The 17,928-nt window shown below is 44.1% G+C and overlaps 1 protein-coding gene across 1 annotated transcript in view; it reads right to left on the reverse strand.

Annotated features, from left to right (window-relative positions):
- LOC144786061 (cytochrome P450 3A21-like) overlaps positions 1-17,928 on the reverse strand; it is a 258,043-nt gene that overhangs the window by 181,455 nt on the left and 58,660 nt on the right. The window contains exon 4 of the mRNA XM_078665006.1: positions 13,979-14,078. Coding sequence (XP_078521132.1) covers positions 13,979-14,078 — 100 coding nt within the window. The remainder of the gene's footprint in view (positions 1-13,978; positions 14,079-17,928) is intronic.

Genomic DNA, 17,928 nt, shown 5'->3' on the forward strand with positions numbered 1-17,928 from the left:
GGAATCGGGAGGTGGTGGACCTTGAGATGGAAATACTTGAGATGGAGGCTGACCTGGAATCAAGTGTTACTCGTGACAAACTCCATGCCCTGGGTCTGAAGCAATTTGCCTATACGTCTCTGGTCACAGATGCGGCCAAAATGATATTTAGAGAGCAACAGGGTCGTCTGTATGATGTTGGGGACAAAGCGGGTAAATTGCTTGCCTGGTTGGACAAGAAGGAGAGGGCAAATCGAGTAGTGCCTGTGATTCAGACTTTGAATGGTGTGAAAGTGACGGACCCGGTTGAAATAGTGGAATGTTTTGCGGACTATTTTCGTGCGGTTTACTCCCCAGTGTCGGAGAGGGATACAGACGACTCTCGTCTCTTGCTGCGCGACATAGCTTTGCCCTGCCTCTCCGATCTGGAGCGGGACTCTATGGAGGGCCCGTTCTCTACGGACGAAATAGCGACTGCAATTCGCTCTCTCCGTTCGGGCAAGGCTTTGGGCCCGAACGGTTTGCCAATTGAGTTATACAAACTGCGTCCTGATAAGATTGCGCCCTATCTTCGAACAATGTTTTCGGAGTCTCGTGAGCGGGGTGCTCTCCCTTATGACCAGCGCCTGGCTACGATTGTGGTAATTCCTAAAGATGGTAAGCCCCGGGATCTTTGTTCGTCAGATAGACCCATCTCCCTGTTAAATGTTGAGCCTAAGGTTCTTGCCAAGATCTTGGCTACTCGCCTCCTAACGGTCATTAGTGACTTGATTCATCCGGACCAATCCGGATTTATCCCGCACCGTAACACGGCTCTTAATCTGCGTCGCCTTCATGGAGCTATCGCGAGGGCGGGGCTTCTGACGGAGCCGGCCATTTTGGCTTCGTTGAATGCCTCGATGGCCTACGACACGATAGAGTGGCCCTACCTTTGGGCGGCTCTTGAGAAGTTTGGTTTTGGGCCGGGGTTTATCGGATGGGTGAAGCTGCTGTATACCGACCCCCTGGCACAGGTCGTGGTTAACGGTCGAGTTTCGGTTCCCTTTTCCCTCGGTAGGGGGACCAGACAGGGGTGCCCCTTGTCTCCACTGCTTTTTGCTCTCGTGTTAGAGCCGCTGGCTGCGTGGCTTCGCTGGGAGCCTTCTCTCAAGGGTATACGATGGTCCCCAGATTTTGAGGATCGTGTCTCGCTTTACGCGGACGACATTCTTCTTTATCTTACCTCCCCGCTTAAATCTTTAAATGTCTTATTTGACGTTCTCACCTCGTTTGGCAAAAATTCTGGTTTGATTATAAACTGGGCTAAATCCTGTGTCTATGTCATTTCGGGTGATTTGCCCCCGTTGCCGAATAGATTTCCCATCCAGGTTGTTCAGTCCGGTTTCAAATATCTGGGGGTTTTTATTACATTGGATTCGTCGCTCCGATTTGAACGTAATCTCCTTCCCCCGCTTCATAGACTTAGGTTGGACGTGGCTCGCTGGCGTAAATTACCCTTGTCACCGCTGGGCAGAGCCGCCCTTTTCAAGATGATGTCCTTGCCGCGTTTCCTTTACGCACTCCAGAATTCCTATGATGATATCCCCGCTACTTATTTCCGAGAGATCGAGAGTCTACAAAGGCAACTGATTTGGGACGGGCGTCCACGTATTGCCCTTGCGAAGCTCACCATCCCTTGGTATGACGGGGGCATTGCGCTTCCTGATATCAGGAGATATTATTGGGCTACTCAACTGTCTGCCATTAATCACTCAATGTATTCCCCAGGTCCGGATCCAGCCTTTGAAATGGACAGACTCCAACTGCCGGGTGGGGATTTTAATAGAGCGCTTTATTCTAGGTCGGCTGGGCGCCATCTTACGGGACCGACCAGGATTGCGGTTAGTGTATGGCGCGCTGCGAATGTGAGCTTGGGGTGGGATGAACGAGTGACGCTGGCGACTCCGCTTTATGCATCTGAGCGTCTGGGATGTCTCTGGACGACGAAGGGGTTTGACCGCTGGGACATGATTGGAATCTGTAGAGTGGGTGACGTGTGTGCGAATGGAGCGGTGAAGTCCTTTGAGGCCCTTCGGAATGACTATGACCTGAGTGATAGAGAATTTTTTAGATATTTGCAGGTCCGTCACGCCCTCACTTCTGTGCTGACTTCCGGTACCGCCATCCCCGAGTCCTCCCCCCTCGAAGATCGTATCCTGGATGGTCATCTCCCTGATAGCACTATCTCCTTGATTTATAAGAAGCTGATTCACAATCGCGCTGACTTGCTTGTTCGACTTAGAGAGGCATGGGTCGGCGACGGGCTGGAATTGGATGACGAGGATTGGCAGTCGGCACTATCTTCTCCGAAAGAGGTCGCCATTCCTGCCCGTCTCCGTCTGGTCCAGCTCAAGATCCTCCACCGGGTGTATGTTACTGGTCCTAGTTTGGTTGCGATGGGTTTTTCCCCGGATGGCCTATGCAAGCGTGGGTGTGGGTTGAGTGCTACGTTTCTTCACATTGTTTGGGAGTGTCCGAGGGTGGCTGCTTATTGGACTGAGGTGCTTGCGGTGATGGCTGATGTGACTGGAATAGCCCTGGTGCCGGAGGCTCGGAGATGCTTGATGAATGTGTGGGAACCTACCGACTATTCGGTGGCCCAGACCAGATGGGCGACCCTGGGGTATATGGTTGCGAAGCGGGACATAGCGCAACTTTGGGGCTCACACAGGCCCCCCACTGTCTCTGTGTGGGAAGAAAACATGGACTGGTCTATGTTCCGCGAAAAAACTGTTTACACAGCCAGGGGCAGACCTAGGGCATGGATGAAGATCTGGTGTCAGTGGAACGCCTAACGCGGAGATATTTGTGCTCCTCCACTGGTGGAAGCCCCTGATGTTACCTTATCTCCCTAGGCTGGCGTTCCTGAATTTCGTATACTGTCCTTTGATTTGATTTACCTCCCCGCTGTACCCCCACCTTGCCTTATCCTACTGATTGTGATTTCGTATTCCTGATTAGTGGGTTTCCCCCCCCCCCTTCAGGGCTGACTCTGTTTACTACGCACTCGCCTTTTTCGATGTTTGTTGTTTTTGGTGTGTTTAAAAAAGAAAATTGCCTTATCTTGTTTATATTGTGGGCGACATCTTGTATCCGGTTTGTGCCTGACCGCCGGAGTGGCGAACATTGGTTTTATCACATTGTGATTCGATCTTAGCGGCCAGCCCGTGCGGTTGTAGGCCCATTTCTGTAAACATGATTTTGTTGCTCAATAAAAGTTTTTAACCAAAAAAAAAAAAAAAACAAAGTCAGTTAGTCAAAGCATAAAGTTTAGGGATTTTAATAAAAGTCAGAATGGAACAAAACCCCCATCTAATCTTCTTTCGTCTGCATCCTGCCTGCTCTCCATCAAAGTCTGCCCTCTCCTTCCCTACATCTGCATATCACATCCGCTCTGCTCCCTTCAGTTCTGCATGAAGTCTGAAACTCCTCTGCAGTCACCCATCTATAAATCTGTCTGAGTCTGCCTCTTGCAAAGGTGTTTGCAAGGGTTCTGCAAGGGTTCTGAAACTCCTAAACTAGGGATGAATTTATATCAGAAATAATGTTACAGAGCATGTGCCAGGCTTTTCGGGCTACATCCAACTGGAATCCAACTTTCTCCAAAAGGACACCTCCACCCCTCTGCTTTCTGCAAACGTCATTTATTGGGCAGGTGAAAAGTCTTCCTAAAACACATTCTGACTTCATCTAACCTTCTTTTAAAGAAATCTTTATTTTTAACGAAACACATAACCTTACCTGCAGAAGAACTATGGGTCATATGTATCAAGCGAATTTTTACTCGCAAACGCTGCGAATCGTAAAAAACAGCGTTTGCGAATAAGAATTCGCTATTTTCAATGTATAAAGCAAAATTTCCTTGCTAAATAAGAAATCGCTAAAATAGCGATTCCTTACGTTGCGAGAGCCTGAATTCTGTGATTCCCCTGGCGATTCCTTAATTTGCGATTATCGCAGGTTGCGAAAATCGCAAATGGGGTCATCGCAAAATAAGGAATCGCAATGGAATGTATCAAAAAATCGCAATTTGCGAATTCATGAAATTCGCAAATTTGAGAATCGCAATTACCACCAAGTGAGAGCAGGTGGTAACCAGGTGCAAACTATTTAAGGAGGCCCACAATGCAACAGACTTTTTCCACAATGTCTGGGCTTTACGTGATAGCGAGGAGGCTGCGACTGAGAGCTGCTGCATAGAGGAGGAGACGCCAGGAGAGGATATTCCGTTGGCGCATTTCCATCTTCCAGCGCACAGAGGAGGACATCTACACACACTACAGACTGAGTGAAGAGAGTATCCTTGATTTAATTGAGGAACTCAAACCCTTCCTTGAACACCCCACACGCAGGACACAATCCATCCCCACCCACATCCAGGTCCTGTGCTCCCTCCACCTCTTGGCATCAGGCAGTTTCCAGGGGGTGATAGCCACAGCAGGAGGGGTGTCACAAAGTGCTCTTTCGTGCTTTTTCCATGCATTCCTTGATGCCATGGTACAGAGGCTGCCCCACCACATTCACTTCACAAGCACCCCACAGGCACTAGACCAGGCCAAACAGGACTTTTATCAAATTGCCCAATTTCCCCAAGTCATCGGATGCATAGATGGGACACACGTTGCAATATTGCCCCTCCCAGAATGAGTACGTGTTTAGGAATCTCAAATCTTACCATTCCCTGAACATACAGGTGGTGTGTGATGCCAAACACATCATCACGGACATTGTTGCCAAATACCCTGGCAGCACGCATGACTCATACATCTTCCGCCACAGTGGGATACACCGTAGACTCACAAGTGGGGAGTTTGGCGAGGGCTATCTACTAGGTAAATGCTTTTGAAGAAAGATCACACTTGTTAAGAATAGCATGTGCAGGACAGTGTCTAACCATATACCTTCCTCCCCTCAGGTGATAGTGCGTATGCAGTCCGTGACTTTATACTGACGCCCTACCTCAATCCAGCCAATGCAGCAGAGTGGCTGTACAACAGCGCCCACATTGCAACAAGAGCCACCATTGAGAGGACATTTGGGATTCTCAAAAGCAGATTTAGGTGCATACACAAGAGTGGAGGGGCACTACAATACAGCCCAGAAACCTGTTGCAAGATAGTGGTAGCATGTGCCATGCTGCACAACATTGCCACCAGGAAAGGCACACCGGTGGAGGTCAGTGAATCAGACACATCAGATGTGGAGGGGCCATGCCTGCCGGTATAGTTGGTGCAGCTGCTGGGCGCCAGAGGCGGAATGAGATCACGCGCAACTATTTTTAGGTAAGAGAAAATGACACAATGCTATATTTCAATTGTCAGACTTTTTTATTCCTTAACATCAGGATTGTTACAGTCACACAGGCTGAGTGCCACACAATGTCCATCAAAATGTCCAGCACATGTTCATGCACAGTGCAAGTCTCCCATCAGGGGCAAGTGTTCATGCGCAGTGGGTAGCTGCACCCATCCTGTGGTCCCATGTATATCTCCTTACAAGTGGCGCTGGCGGGAGGAAGCTCCTGTTTGGGGATGCACAGTGCCTCCTTCACTTGGGTCACTAGCCCTAATGTTACGGCCACTACGGTGCCTATCCATGGTTGGGGTGGGAGTGGCGCTACTCCTTCCTGACATGGCATCCTCATCAGTTGGAGTCAGGACTCCTGGCCCAGTAGTGCGGATTGCGCGCAGCTCATCTACAGCCGTAGAGATTTGGAGCAGGGCCCTTGCCACGTCCTGGCTGTTGTGCGCCACCTCGCGCTGCATGCAGATGCTGCACCTAGCTAAAACATTGTTGGAAGAGGACAGGCGGTTCACCACCCGTGTGTACTGGTCCAGACGCTGCATCTCCCTACGCCTGGCTGCACGGTCGGACCTGAGTTCAGCACAAAGTGCCTCCATGGCACATGTCATGCTCCTGTAGCCTGCCCTGACTTCCCTTTGGAGTGACTTTATATTTTTCGCTTGCAGGCACTCTACCTGCAACATGTTCAACTCAAGACCGGCAAACACGGACCAATCCCCTGGATCTACAGCACTTGTGGCAACATGGGACCTGCGCCTGGTTAGAACTTCTGGCATTGGCTCTGCACGGGGGCGTTGTTGTGGTTCTGGCTGTGTGTTATCAGTTTGGCCATGGCCATCAGTGTCCTGGCCCTCATTCTCCAAAGGGGGTAGTGATCGTACAACATTCCTCCTGCGGCGCTTGGGGGGGTTCACTGGGCTAGACTCGTCCTCACTTTCCTCCTCTTGCGCAGATGCTGGTCTGGTAGGGGAATTGCCCTGTCTCCCACTACCTGTTGTCTGATTTGCAGTTGATGCTGTGGACGTAAAAGCACACATTTATTTTCTGTTCTGACTAGCACTCGACAATGAATACATTTCACTTGTTGGGATTACTTGTATCTTGTTTTTTCCTTTCATGATGTGCGCATGAATTTGTGGACAGGCTGGGTGTAAATGCACCACTGTAATGTGCATGTGACTACATCTCCCATAATGCATTGCAGTGTGTGTTTGTGTACCTGCACTGGACTTCTAGTTTAGTCCTGCCCCTGGGTCGCTGTTGGGTGTGTGGGGGTAGTTGGGGTCCGGGGTGTGATGGCATGCCTCTTACCTTGTCCTGCTCCCGGGGGGTCCAAGCTGTCCAGGTCAGCCACGCCCATGACGCTTTCAGGAAGTAGGGTTGCCTCCACCAGTTCCTCCAAAGGTGTTGAGTCAGTGGAGGTCCCTGCACCAGTCTTCCTGGCTTGCTCCAACCTGGCAGCCACCTTCTTCCTGGAGCGCTGGCGCATGTCGTACCAGCGCTTACGCAGGTCTTCGACACTTCTATGTGTTACCCCAACAGCATTCACCTTTTGCTGTATGTCTGCCCATATGCGCCTCTTCCGTGTCTCAGGCACCCTCAGAGATTTTTTGCCAAACAGCAGCTCATGGCTTGTGACCATTTCTTGAATAAGGACTTCCAGCTCTGCTTCAGAAAACTTTTGTTTCCTCTTCCTCTGGTTGTCAGCCTGCTGCTGCTGGGGGGTGTCCTGGCTGGGAATGTCTCCTGTGTCCTGCATTTTTTCCTCCACAACAGTATCACTCTCCACCACTGCTTCACTCTGACTGCTTCACAAACTCAGGTGCAGCATCGGTAGTCACACTTCCTGGTTGTGATGACAGCAAGCTGCACCTGAGTTTCTGATTGGTTGATTTGCGAAAATCACAATTTTGCGATTTTTTTCCGTTAAGGAATCGCAATTTTGCAATTTTGTCCGTTAAGGAATCGCTATTGGGGGAATCGCAATGAAAATAGCGATTTTTAAGAAATTGCTATTTTATTGTGATTTTCTACATACATGCCATTTTGCGATTCTGAAATTGCGATTCGCTAAAAATCGCAATTTCAGAATTGCAAATGGGGCGCTTGATACATATGGCCCTATGTTATTTAAGCAAGAGACATTAAACATAGCATGGTGATGAACTTTTAAAATATGTGTGTTTTCAAATATCAAAGCCTCATGTTTTCACTTTGCAGCCCCAAATGTCTGCATGTCACTTTTTAAAGGCAGTTTACTTTCTGATGCCCAAGGCAGGTTCGCCATTAGTAATGCTCAATTCTATAGCAAATGTTTACACTCTTTCATTAGTGACAATGTGATGCGGAGGCAAGATGGCGACCGCTGCTTTGGCTCTGTGAGCTGCTTGCTCCTCTTCTCCCTGGTCGGAAGAGTGGGAAAAATTTGCTGCGGTACTCACCTCAGGATTTTCGCATAATGGCTGCTGATTGATTTCTCTACCTTGGAGTTTGTTCGTGTTCGTGTACTGCTCAATAGGCGGGTGAGTCGGGGGAGCCGACTGTAACGGCTGATTCCTTATCCCAATGACAAATTGCAGCAAGAAAGGGGGGGGAGCGAGTCAACAAGTCCCGTAATATGAACCCGGCATTACAAACAGTACCTGCCATGTTTGAGAAGCAACTTACAAAAAAGACGCAGACTGCGTGATTGGAGAGCCCGGTAACTGATTTAAATGAGGATCGGGTGATTAATGCTAAGGGAGATTCTTTGAGTATTTTAGTGCAGGATGAGCCCCCTTTAGAAACTTTGATTCAAGTTCCTGAAGAAATGTCATTATTGGACTCTGACTGCAGACATGACGAGAAAGAACCGCCCAAAGGCATTCTGGGTCCTGTAGTTCATCCGGTCTCTCAAGCAGTTACCGATAGCTCTGGTGGGCTGAATTGTTTATCGGAGGCAGCTACATTATTAGCACTGAGTGAAGTTTCATGGTTGGATCTTGCCAGCTCTCAAGAAGTTTTGGATAATTTTTATTCTATGTCAGACCACACGTCGGATGAGAGCATCGATAAAGATTGGGCATATTATCCTGGTGATAGCAGCTTGGATGATGACGAATTAAGAATTAGCTAAATTTCTCCGGGATCTGCCATAACGGTCAAAAAGCATAAGGTTAGGAAGACACAGGGTACTAGAAACAAATCTCTTGACCCCGGTGGTGCATCATCCGAAGTAGTATCTCAGTCTGGCTGTCTGGAAGAAGGGCAGGTACGACAAGAGGAAAACTCATCCGATCAGGAAGTTACTTTAGTAATGATTTATCAAACTATGATGGCACATAGCCTGGAAACAAAGACTGAATTGGCTCGTACACAAGCTACATGTCGCAAAGTACAGAATGCTGTGAGATGAGTTACAAAAATCTGCACGGATATTTCTTCAAGGGTTTCTGAAGCTGAGACGAGAATTTCTGTGTTAGAGGATGAAGAGGCAGTGCAAAAAATTGAGCTCATCTACGTCAAAGCACAATGAGATGATATTGGTTTCAAACTCACCGAGTTAGAAAATCAGTCACATAGAAAAATGTTCGTATTTTGGGGATTCCTGAAAGCTTCGGTGTGTCAGACGTGCGCAAATTTTTCTGTGAGCTATTTTCCGAAGCATTCCCGGAATTAACATCATGGGATTGGCCACTTGTTATTGAACGAGCACACCGCTTCCCCTTTACAGTGAATAAGGCCAGGCAAACCGAGGCTGACCACCCAAGAGCCATATTGGTCAGATTTAATAACTTTTTAGCTAGAGAAGCTGTTTTCGGTCTAGCTAGGCCCGATAAGAAGGGAGTTGCTAAAGGATGTAATTTTTTTGTCCGGCTGGATTTTTGTCAAGCCACTGTTTCCAAGCGTTGGCATTTACGTCAATTAATTGCCGGGTTTCAGGAAAAGGGGGCAGTGGTGTATTTGCAAAATCCAGCTAAACTAAAAGTCACTGTAAAGGGTCAAACAAAGTTTTTTTTCCCGAAATTGTGGCAAAAGAATACCTGATGACACTATGACATTATGACATTATCATATGATGATTTAAATTGAGATGATGTTCCCCCGTTTTGATTTAATTTTTTGGGATGGTTTTTCCCTTTTGATTTTGTTTCTTGGATTGACTCTTTTCTGCCCCAAGGAAGAGGGGTGAATATCAAAGCTTTGTTAAATTAGATTGTCTTTGAATGATGCTATTCTCTTTTTTCCAACCAATGAAAGGGGGGGGTGCTCTGCGTTCTCAGGGACTTACAGTCCTTGTGCCTCAGATGGTGGGTTAGGTGGGGTTTTGGGTAAGGAGGAGGGGTGGGGGTGGTGGTGGTCTGGGGTTGGTGGTGGGTAGGGTGTAATTCAGCAGCAGTTAGCATTGTATGGAAACAAGGGCAGATCATACCTATGTTGCTCTTAAGAGCGAAGTTTTGCAGTCTAGATTATAACAGAAAGGATATGCTCGTTTTACATTTTTCATTTAAGAATGGATAAGAAACTGAAGGTTTGCACACTGAATATTAATGGTCTTAATGACTTCAAGAAAAAGGGATTTTTACGTAAAATGGTACAGCTATTACAAATAGATATTTTATGTTTACACATATCGCCTGGGCTAATAGAGATTGGCAAAAAAAATTAGGCTAAGATCTGGTAGTCTGTTCGAAGCAGACTGGGATTAAAAAGGGGGTTGCTAGTCTTGCAAAACATGGTTTAGGGGTATGTATTAAAACTTTGGCAGATAAATGGGGGAGATAGGGGCTGGCAGAATTTAAGATTGACGAAAATAGGTTCCCTATCTTCTCACTGTATGGCCCTAATCTAGATGAAGCTGAACTAATGAATTCTATTAATTTAGAGCTCGCCTCATGGATCCAACCGATAATCCTTTACGGGGATTTTAATATTCATATCGATGCTGGGTTTGATATTAGGGGAACTGGGAAATATTCGGGTAGAAAGTATCGGACTTTTAGAGCTCTCCGCGAATTAGTTTTAGGAAACGGGCTTATTGCTGTATGGAATACTATTCGTCCAAGTGAACCTGGATATAGTTTCTTTTCTGCCCCACATCAAAAATGTGTTCGTTTGGATTATTTTTTTATTTCTCAATATTTTTTAGAGAAAGCTAATATCGAAATCCTCCCTAAATTATTTTCAGATCATAACCCACTAATACTTGAAATACAACTGCTTTCTAAAGCAGGGGGTGGTAAAACGAATTGGTCTTTTCAAAGAAATCTATTATTTGAAGACGATTATTTGCAACATATGACTACAATCATTAAGGAATTTTTTTAACATAATACTGTTACTGCTTCTGTTCAAATAGTCTGGGATACTTTTAAATCAATAGTCAGGGTGGAAACTCTTAGCTTTTCGAATTTTCAACGTAAAGCCAGACGGAACAAGTTTAGCGAGGAATCGGATAAGGTAATGAAGGCAGAGTTGAAGCTAGCCGAAAGTATTATATCAGGTCGGTGTTTTGAAGAAGCCCAACTGGACTTGACTCTCAAACGGAATACAATATATTCTCATATGGCTGAGCAGATTGCACAGAAGCATAGACAATTTAAGACGGAGTGTTATGAATTTAGTGAGCAAACAGGGAGAGTATTAGCTCAACGACTTAGACAGAAGGCAGTATCTAATGATATTTTTAAAATTTGCGATGTAAATGGGGCTATGCAGCAATCAAAAACAGATGTGCTAAAAGTATTCCGTGATTTCTATCAATTACTGTTTGATGAGTCTCGTGATGGTATGGATGCAGGAAGGAATGAGCTATTGTATCTTGAAAACCTTGATAGTGTTGGACTCTTTGAAGCACAAAAAACGGTATTAGCAAACCCTATCTCGTGGGAAGAAATTTAATCAGCCATCTTAGGTTTAGCTCTTGGGAAGGCAATGGGACCTGACAATATACCCCTCAAATTTTATCGTACATTCCGTGGATTGTTAAAAGATGAGTTACTTAAAGTATTTCATAATGCTTTTTTGGCTTATCCTCCTGAATCATGGTCTTTCGCCACTATAGTTATTTTTTAAAAAAAAGGAAAGGAGGCTACTGAGTTAGGCTCATACAGACCCATTTCTCTCATTACTGCCGACAGAAAGATTTTTTCTAAAATTTTAGCTAATAGGCTGAACTAATTAATGCCCGCTTTGGTTTTAATAAGGCAGCACGGATTTATCTCAAACAGGGATACGACAGATCACGTGAAGAGGGTTATTTCACTTTTGGATTGGACACAGGCTACAGGATCTCCGGTTGCGGTGGCCCTGTTGGATGCTGAAAAAGCATTTGACAGGGTCTCCTGGAGGTTTCTGTGGCCTGTATTGACGTGGAAGGGATTTCCTAGAGAATATAATAAGGCAGTATAGGCAATATATCATCACCCCAGGGCTACAATCCAAATAGCCGGTGATGTTTCCGACGATTTCGTAATAACAAGGGGGACGAGGCAAGGTGTCCTTGTTCCCCCTTGTTATTTGCACTATACATCGAACCTTATTTGAATAAAACTGGAAAATGAAACCGAAAAAAGCCCGGTCAGGATCCATCAGATTGATTACAAGGTGTTTGCAAATGCAGATGATATTGCTATTACTACTGCCGATATCAAACAATCTCTACCTAAAATTGTTGAATTAGCTCAGCAGTTTGGGGGGTATTCGGGATACAAACTGAATATCTCTAAAACTCAGCTGATTCATTCTGAGGAGGGTCGCCCAAATGATATGGTTTTTGCTTCAGATGCCCGGTACCTTTGTATTACAATTAGTGCCAAAATAGACGATATAGTACGTCTCAATTTAGATCCTGTATTAAACTCTGCAGGCAGAACTCTGGCGAGGCTGAATAATTTAAATTTTTCATTGTATGGTCACACTAATATATTGAAGATGTACATTTTTCCGAAATTTCTTTATCTGTTTCACACGATACCCTTGTAGTTCCCAACGTTTTTTTTTTGCAAGATGGAGAGAATGTCTTCTAGGTTCCTTTGGAGCTATCGACGATCTAGAAGAGCTTTGAAATGGTGCTTTCTTCCTAGAATGAAGGGTGGCTGGGGAATCCCGAATTTTCGGTTGTATTATTGGGCTACTCTACTGAGACATATGGGTATTTTAATTTTCCATGATATTAGAATTAGTGAATCGGTTAGTCCTTCAATCTATGAAATGCTATTAGGGATAGAGGCTAGGCAATGCCTAGTAAGAATAATTGAACCTAATTACTATTAAAAAAAAAACAAATTCAAAATCATGATAGCCGCTTTTGAAATATGGAAACAAATGAAAAAAAGATTTGGTTTTTGCTTTGATTTAAATTATTACACGCCCTTGAGAAATAATCCGATTTTACCCGTGATCTTTAGGGACCAAGTGATGAAAAAATGGCATCATGCAGGTGTTCATTTGGTAGGAGACCTCTACCATGGGGATCAAGTTGCTACTTTTTCTTTTCTACAACACAAATTTAATCTTTCAAGAACTGATTTTTTCAAATATCTCCAATCACGAAGTTATCTGGATTCCAAGGGAATGTTAGATCATCCTGTGATAAATAAGATCGATGTACTTGAAGTCAGCCGTAAGGAAAAAAAAATTGGACCGGTGTTTGAAAATAAATGCAAAGAAAATTGGAAGTAGATAAAGTAGATATACTCAGAGCATTAGAATTATCAATTAAAACTTTATTTAATGGCTCACTAAAAAGCCAAAATTTTATGTCTATTTTTGACCTATATTACACACCTGCCAAATTGGCGAAATGGAACCAGGTAATGGTGATAAGTGTAGCCAATGTGGCTACATTGCTGCAGAGTCTATTCATATGTTTTTTAAATGCCCCAGGCTGTCTCAATTTATTAAAGACATTCAATTTTTTTTAAATATCATCCTGGGAGTACATGTACAAATGACTGCAGAACTGGTAATTTTTGGAATTCAGGCACAGGAAATTGGAATTAGATCAGGAGCAGAGGAAGGATTTTTATTTATTTGTATGTCAATATTTCGATCTTGTATTACCTCTCGATGGCTAGACCCTGATCCACCGGTCTTTAATCACTGGCAGTCGAAATTATTATCTATATATCAACTAGAGATCGCTGTCTATAGGATGAAGGGGATAAAAAAGAAAACTTTTGGCTGAAATGTATGGGCTCCTATTTCAAAATGGATTTGATTCTTTTTTTTTTTCTTTTTTTTTTTTATTGATTGACTATTCCAAGTGTATGCAATGTTATTTTTTGCCTCTTCATGATTTTGTATATAATGATTGTTGACTTGGTCCCTGTATCAGGGAGTTTTATTTCTGTATAACTGTCTGCTGAAATAAAATATTTTTTTTAAAAAATGACAATGTGATGCACTGCATACCACTCTAGCAACTACAAAAAGAACATTCCTAACTACTATAAAATATTGGCACATTCAAAGCACCTCAAAGATGTTTGGTTTGCAAGTCACCCCAAACCTTTCACCCACTCTTTCACAGCAAATATATGTGAAAAAAGAAGTCTAAAACAAAAATAATGACTGCAAACACAAGGATGAACAGTCCCATCCTTTGAGCCTGTGCTTAGCATTAATTAAATAACCAGGTCACTTCTGTTATATTTGCACCTTTTTAGAAACGTACCCGCCTGTTTGTGAAGTGGGTGTAGAACTCTTTCACGAGGATGTTTTTCACTATAATGGGGTCCATGACAGCTAGTATCGGGATCCGCCCATCAAATATCCTGTAGAACAAAAAAGAACCATATCTGTAAACTGACTGAAGCCAGCAGCATAGCAGAACAGACTTTTGTGACACAGTGATACAGTCATGGGGACGTGGGTTACTATCAGTCCTCAGATTCTCAGAACTAACTCAACATTCCATGCGGCCTCTGCCCCTGTAGAAACTACTGAAGAGGGTCAATAGGGAACTTTTATGTCAGAGGCAAACTTAAAGCGGTATTTTCACTTATAGCAAACAGTCCAGTAAGGAGTAGTCCGTGCTTATGCAGGCACAAATGCTAAACGTAAAATTTCTGTAATCAGAGCAAACAATGCAGAGAGTGACTGTTGCGTAGGGGCTAAAGAAGACGGAAAAGGGCGTTCTGAAAGAAATAAGAATGAGGTAGAAAGATGGAGAGGGAAAATAAATGAATTTATCACAGATGTAACTGTCAGCTTAAATATGTTGAAGTATATGTAATTATAGATATCTTATCATACCATACCATATTCCAGAGTTTGGCCTATTGTTTTGTGATTACAATTTTGGAATGTTAGGGACCTGTGGTACAAAGATCGATTTGCATAGGATCACATGACTAATCAGGTGGGGAAGCTGGGATCCCCCCCCACAAATATTCTCTATGTGAACTCAGATTTTGGGGGAGATTCACAAACTGAAAATCTAACCAGCCCTCGGTCCATACTAACGGCCTGGGAAGAGGTCTACTTTTATCTTGATCCACAATGCGATTTTAAGCTGAACTACAATATTCATAAAATTGTGTTTGATCTTTTCTTGCAAGTTTCTCCCTCAAACGTCCCCAGCCATGGAACTCATAAATTTCAAATTTGAACTCACCAGATCCAAATTTTGCTTTGAGCAGGTTACTAAGAGTAGGTCAGCTAGCCTATTTGCTCTTTAATGCACTATTTAATTTCATTCCGGCAGCATTCTGTGTTCAATCTGAGATTACTTTTCCTCCTCAGATGCTGTTCAGTATCTGAGACCATCTCTCATGGTCCTCTGCTATCCCCATTACCTCCAGAGGCATAGTACTGATTAGGTTTACTTCCTCTTTTGTGGAGACTGTTTCCCTTAGTGGCAGTATTTAGCAGACGCAACGGAAGTACTCAAAGCTGGAAGACTTTAATACACAGGCTTCTGAGCTTACAACCCATCTGGCTAGATGGGAATATCCGACAAATACTATCAAAACCACTAGCAAGAGAGCAGGCAACACAAACAGGGGGATACTCTTACAGACCAATGAAAAAACCAACACCAACCAAATTACATGTGATACCACCTACACCATTGAATCAAATATGATCAAAAAGATCATAAACAAGCACTTGAAGCTCCTCAATATAGGCGACTCCACAGTAGAACCCCCAGATTCGCCTTCAAGAGAACGAATAATTAAAAAAATCTTCTAATCAGAACAAGACCTAAGAAAGAACCCCTGGTGACCAACCAACTCTGGAGCCTACCACCGGTTGTGGGCCACCATCCTTGTGGCCAATGTATAGTCTGCCCTCAGACAAAAGCTAGCAAATCGGTTACTCTGAGAGACACAATGTCGTGGGTTCAAAGGATACACACTAATTGCAACATCTGCAATTGCGTATATTTAATCACACGTCCATATAAACTCATGTATGTGGGTATGATGTCTCGCCCCATAAAAATTAGAATCGCTACAACACATCACAAATTTCAATCTACTGAACATCCACCAGTCAGTTTTCAGACCTGGTCGTAGCACTGAAACAGCCATCCTGCATATAGTAGATGCCGCCCTCTTAGCCCTTGCCAGTAATGAAACCTGCCTATTAGTCCTGCTCGACCTCTCCTCAGCCTTCGACACGGTCAATCATGACAAACTCCTAAGAAGACTAGAAAACAGGATGGGTTTATCTGGCACAGTCCTTCTATGGTTCAAATCCTTTCTGGAACACAGAACGCAATCGTTCATCAACAACAAGACTCTTTCGCTCTCCTCACCTAACCTACTACGAGTACCACAAGGCTCCTCCCTATCCCCCACACTATTCAACTTATACGTCGAACCACTTACCGATCTACAACAGCAGGTGAACATCTCCAAACACATATACGCGGATGACACTCAACTTTACATTAAGATCACCTCCATCGAAGAGATAATGATAATGAATCTAGCTCTCGAAAAAACAGTCCAATGGTTAGCAACTCACTTCCCCAAGCTAAACTCACAAAAAACTGAATTTCTTCTAATCTCCCCCCTAACAACTCCCGGGAAACAAAGGAATGCACCAAAATAATCACTGCTCTGAACTGTACACCAACATTGGCGAACTCTACAATATTGCTTGGAATCACACTGGATAAGAACCTTAACATGCAAGCTCACATCAACCTGATGGCTAAAAATGTTCGCTTTCACCTCAGCTATCTCAGAAAAATGAAGCCATTCATCGAAAACCCAGACCTCAAAACTGCAGTCCAGTCCTTAGTCATATCAAGGCGGGAGTAGGGATGTTCTACCCTCTCAGGGCTTCCCAAAATCTCAACCGCCCCTCTAAAAGCCTGTCTCAACGCCGCAGCAAGACTTACAACAGGATCTAGGAAATTTGACCACATATCGCCACACCTAAAGGCACTAAACTGGCTACCTTATGAAGCTCGCATCCACGTAAAGATGGCTTGCATCACTCATAAGGCAATACTCCACAACATCCCCCAATACCTAGCCCAGAAACTTACCTTATCTGGAGGAAATAGACACTCTAAGAGTGCGGACAATCTACTCCTGAAACCCCTGCAGTTCAACAAGACTAAAACCTTCAACAGAGCATTTTCGGGAGCGGCGTCAAGAATCTGGAACTCGCTTCCGCCATCCATCAGAAAAATCGTCCCAATACCTCTCTTCAAAAAGGAAGCAAAACTATTCTTGATGAACAAATTCCTCACTTAAACCTGCACAATCACCACACCAGCTCACAACCTCAAAATTTGACTACACTCGCCGTCTACTGATATTTAGAAGCTAAGACTCGCACAGTCTCGAATTTACTTTTATCGTTCAGAATGACTTGCTTTTCTGATTTTTCCCTGAACTAAGTTATGATGTGCTGACAACCTTTATGATGTGTTTTTTTTTGTATGACACCTGTTTACTATATGTGCTATCGAATATTTGGTTCACTATGTAAAGCGCTCTGATACCCTACCTTGGGTCTGGTTCGCGCTATAGAAAACTCTAAAAATAAATAAATAAATAAGGTGTAGGAGAAATAATGCCAAGATGTGCACACATTACACAGAAGCCAACCACACTGCCAATGACATCTGTTGGACCATCTTGGAATCATACCCAGTGATCAGTAAGGAAGCCCTTTTAAGAAAGGAGCCAAAATGGATTTTTAAAATTTTCAGTAACACTAGGGGCCTTAATGATGACATCCCATGTGTGGTACTGAACAACACTTTACCCCCAGGACCTCCTTACTTGAGGTACACTGCTTACATAATCACTACAGGTATAATACTGCCTTACACTTAATACATGCCACAGGTGTATTTAACAATACTTAAGGAAGTGTAGTGCGCAGCGCAAGTCAACCACCCAATGTATATAAAACCTTGGCTGTCTCTGCCTCATTACATTCTATCATGTGAATAACTAATTATCCACCACACCTTCCTTGTATGAGGTCCAGGAAAACTGTAGGTGGGAGAATGTTAACAGACGTTCAAAGTCACTATCAGATTTAACTTATACGTCCAATATAGATTTTTCACACGTCTGCTGCCTAGTCTGGATAAAGTTGTATTGTGAAAAAATCCCCGTTCACATTTTAACTCCCAAGATGGCCACCCGCCGC

Source organism: Lissotriton helveticus, chromosome 10, assembly GCF_964261635.1.
Source record: "Lissotriton helveticus chromosome 10, aLisHel1.1, whole genome shotgun sequence".
NCBI lineage: Eukaryota > Metazoa > Chordata > Amphibia > Caudata > Salamandridae > Lissotriton > Lissotriton helveticus.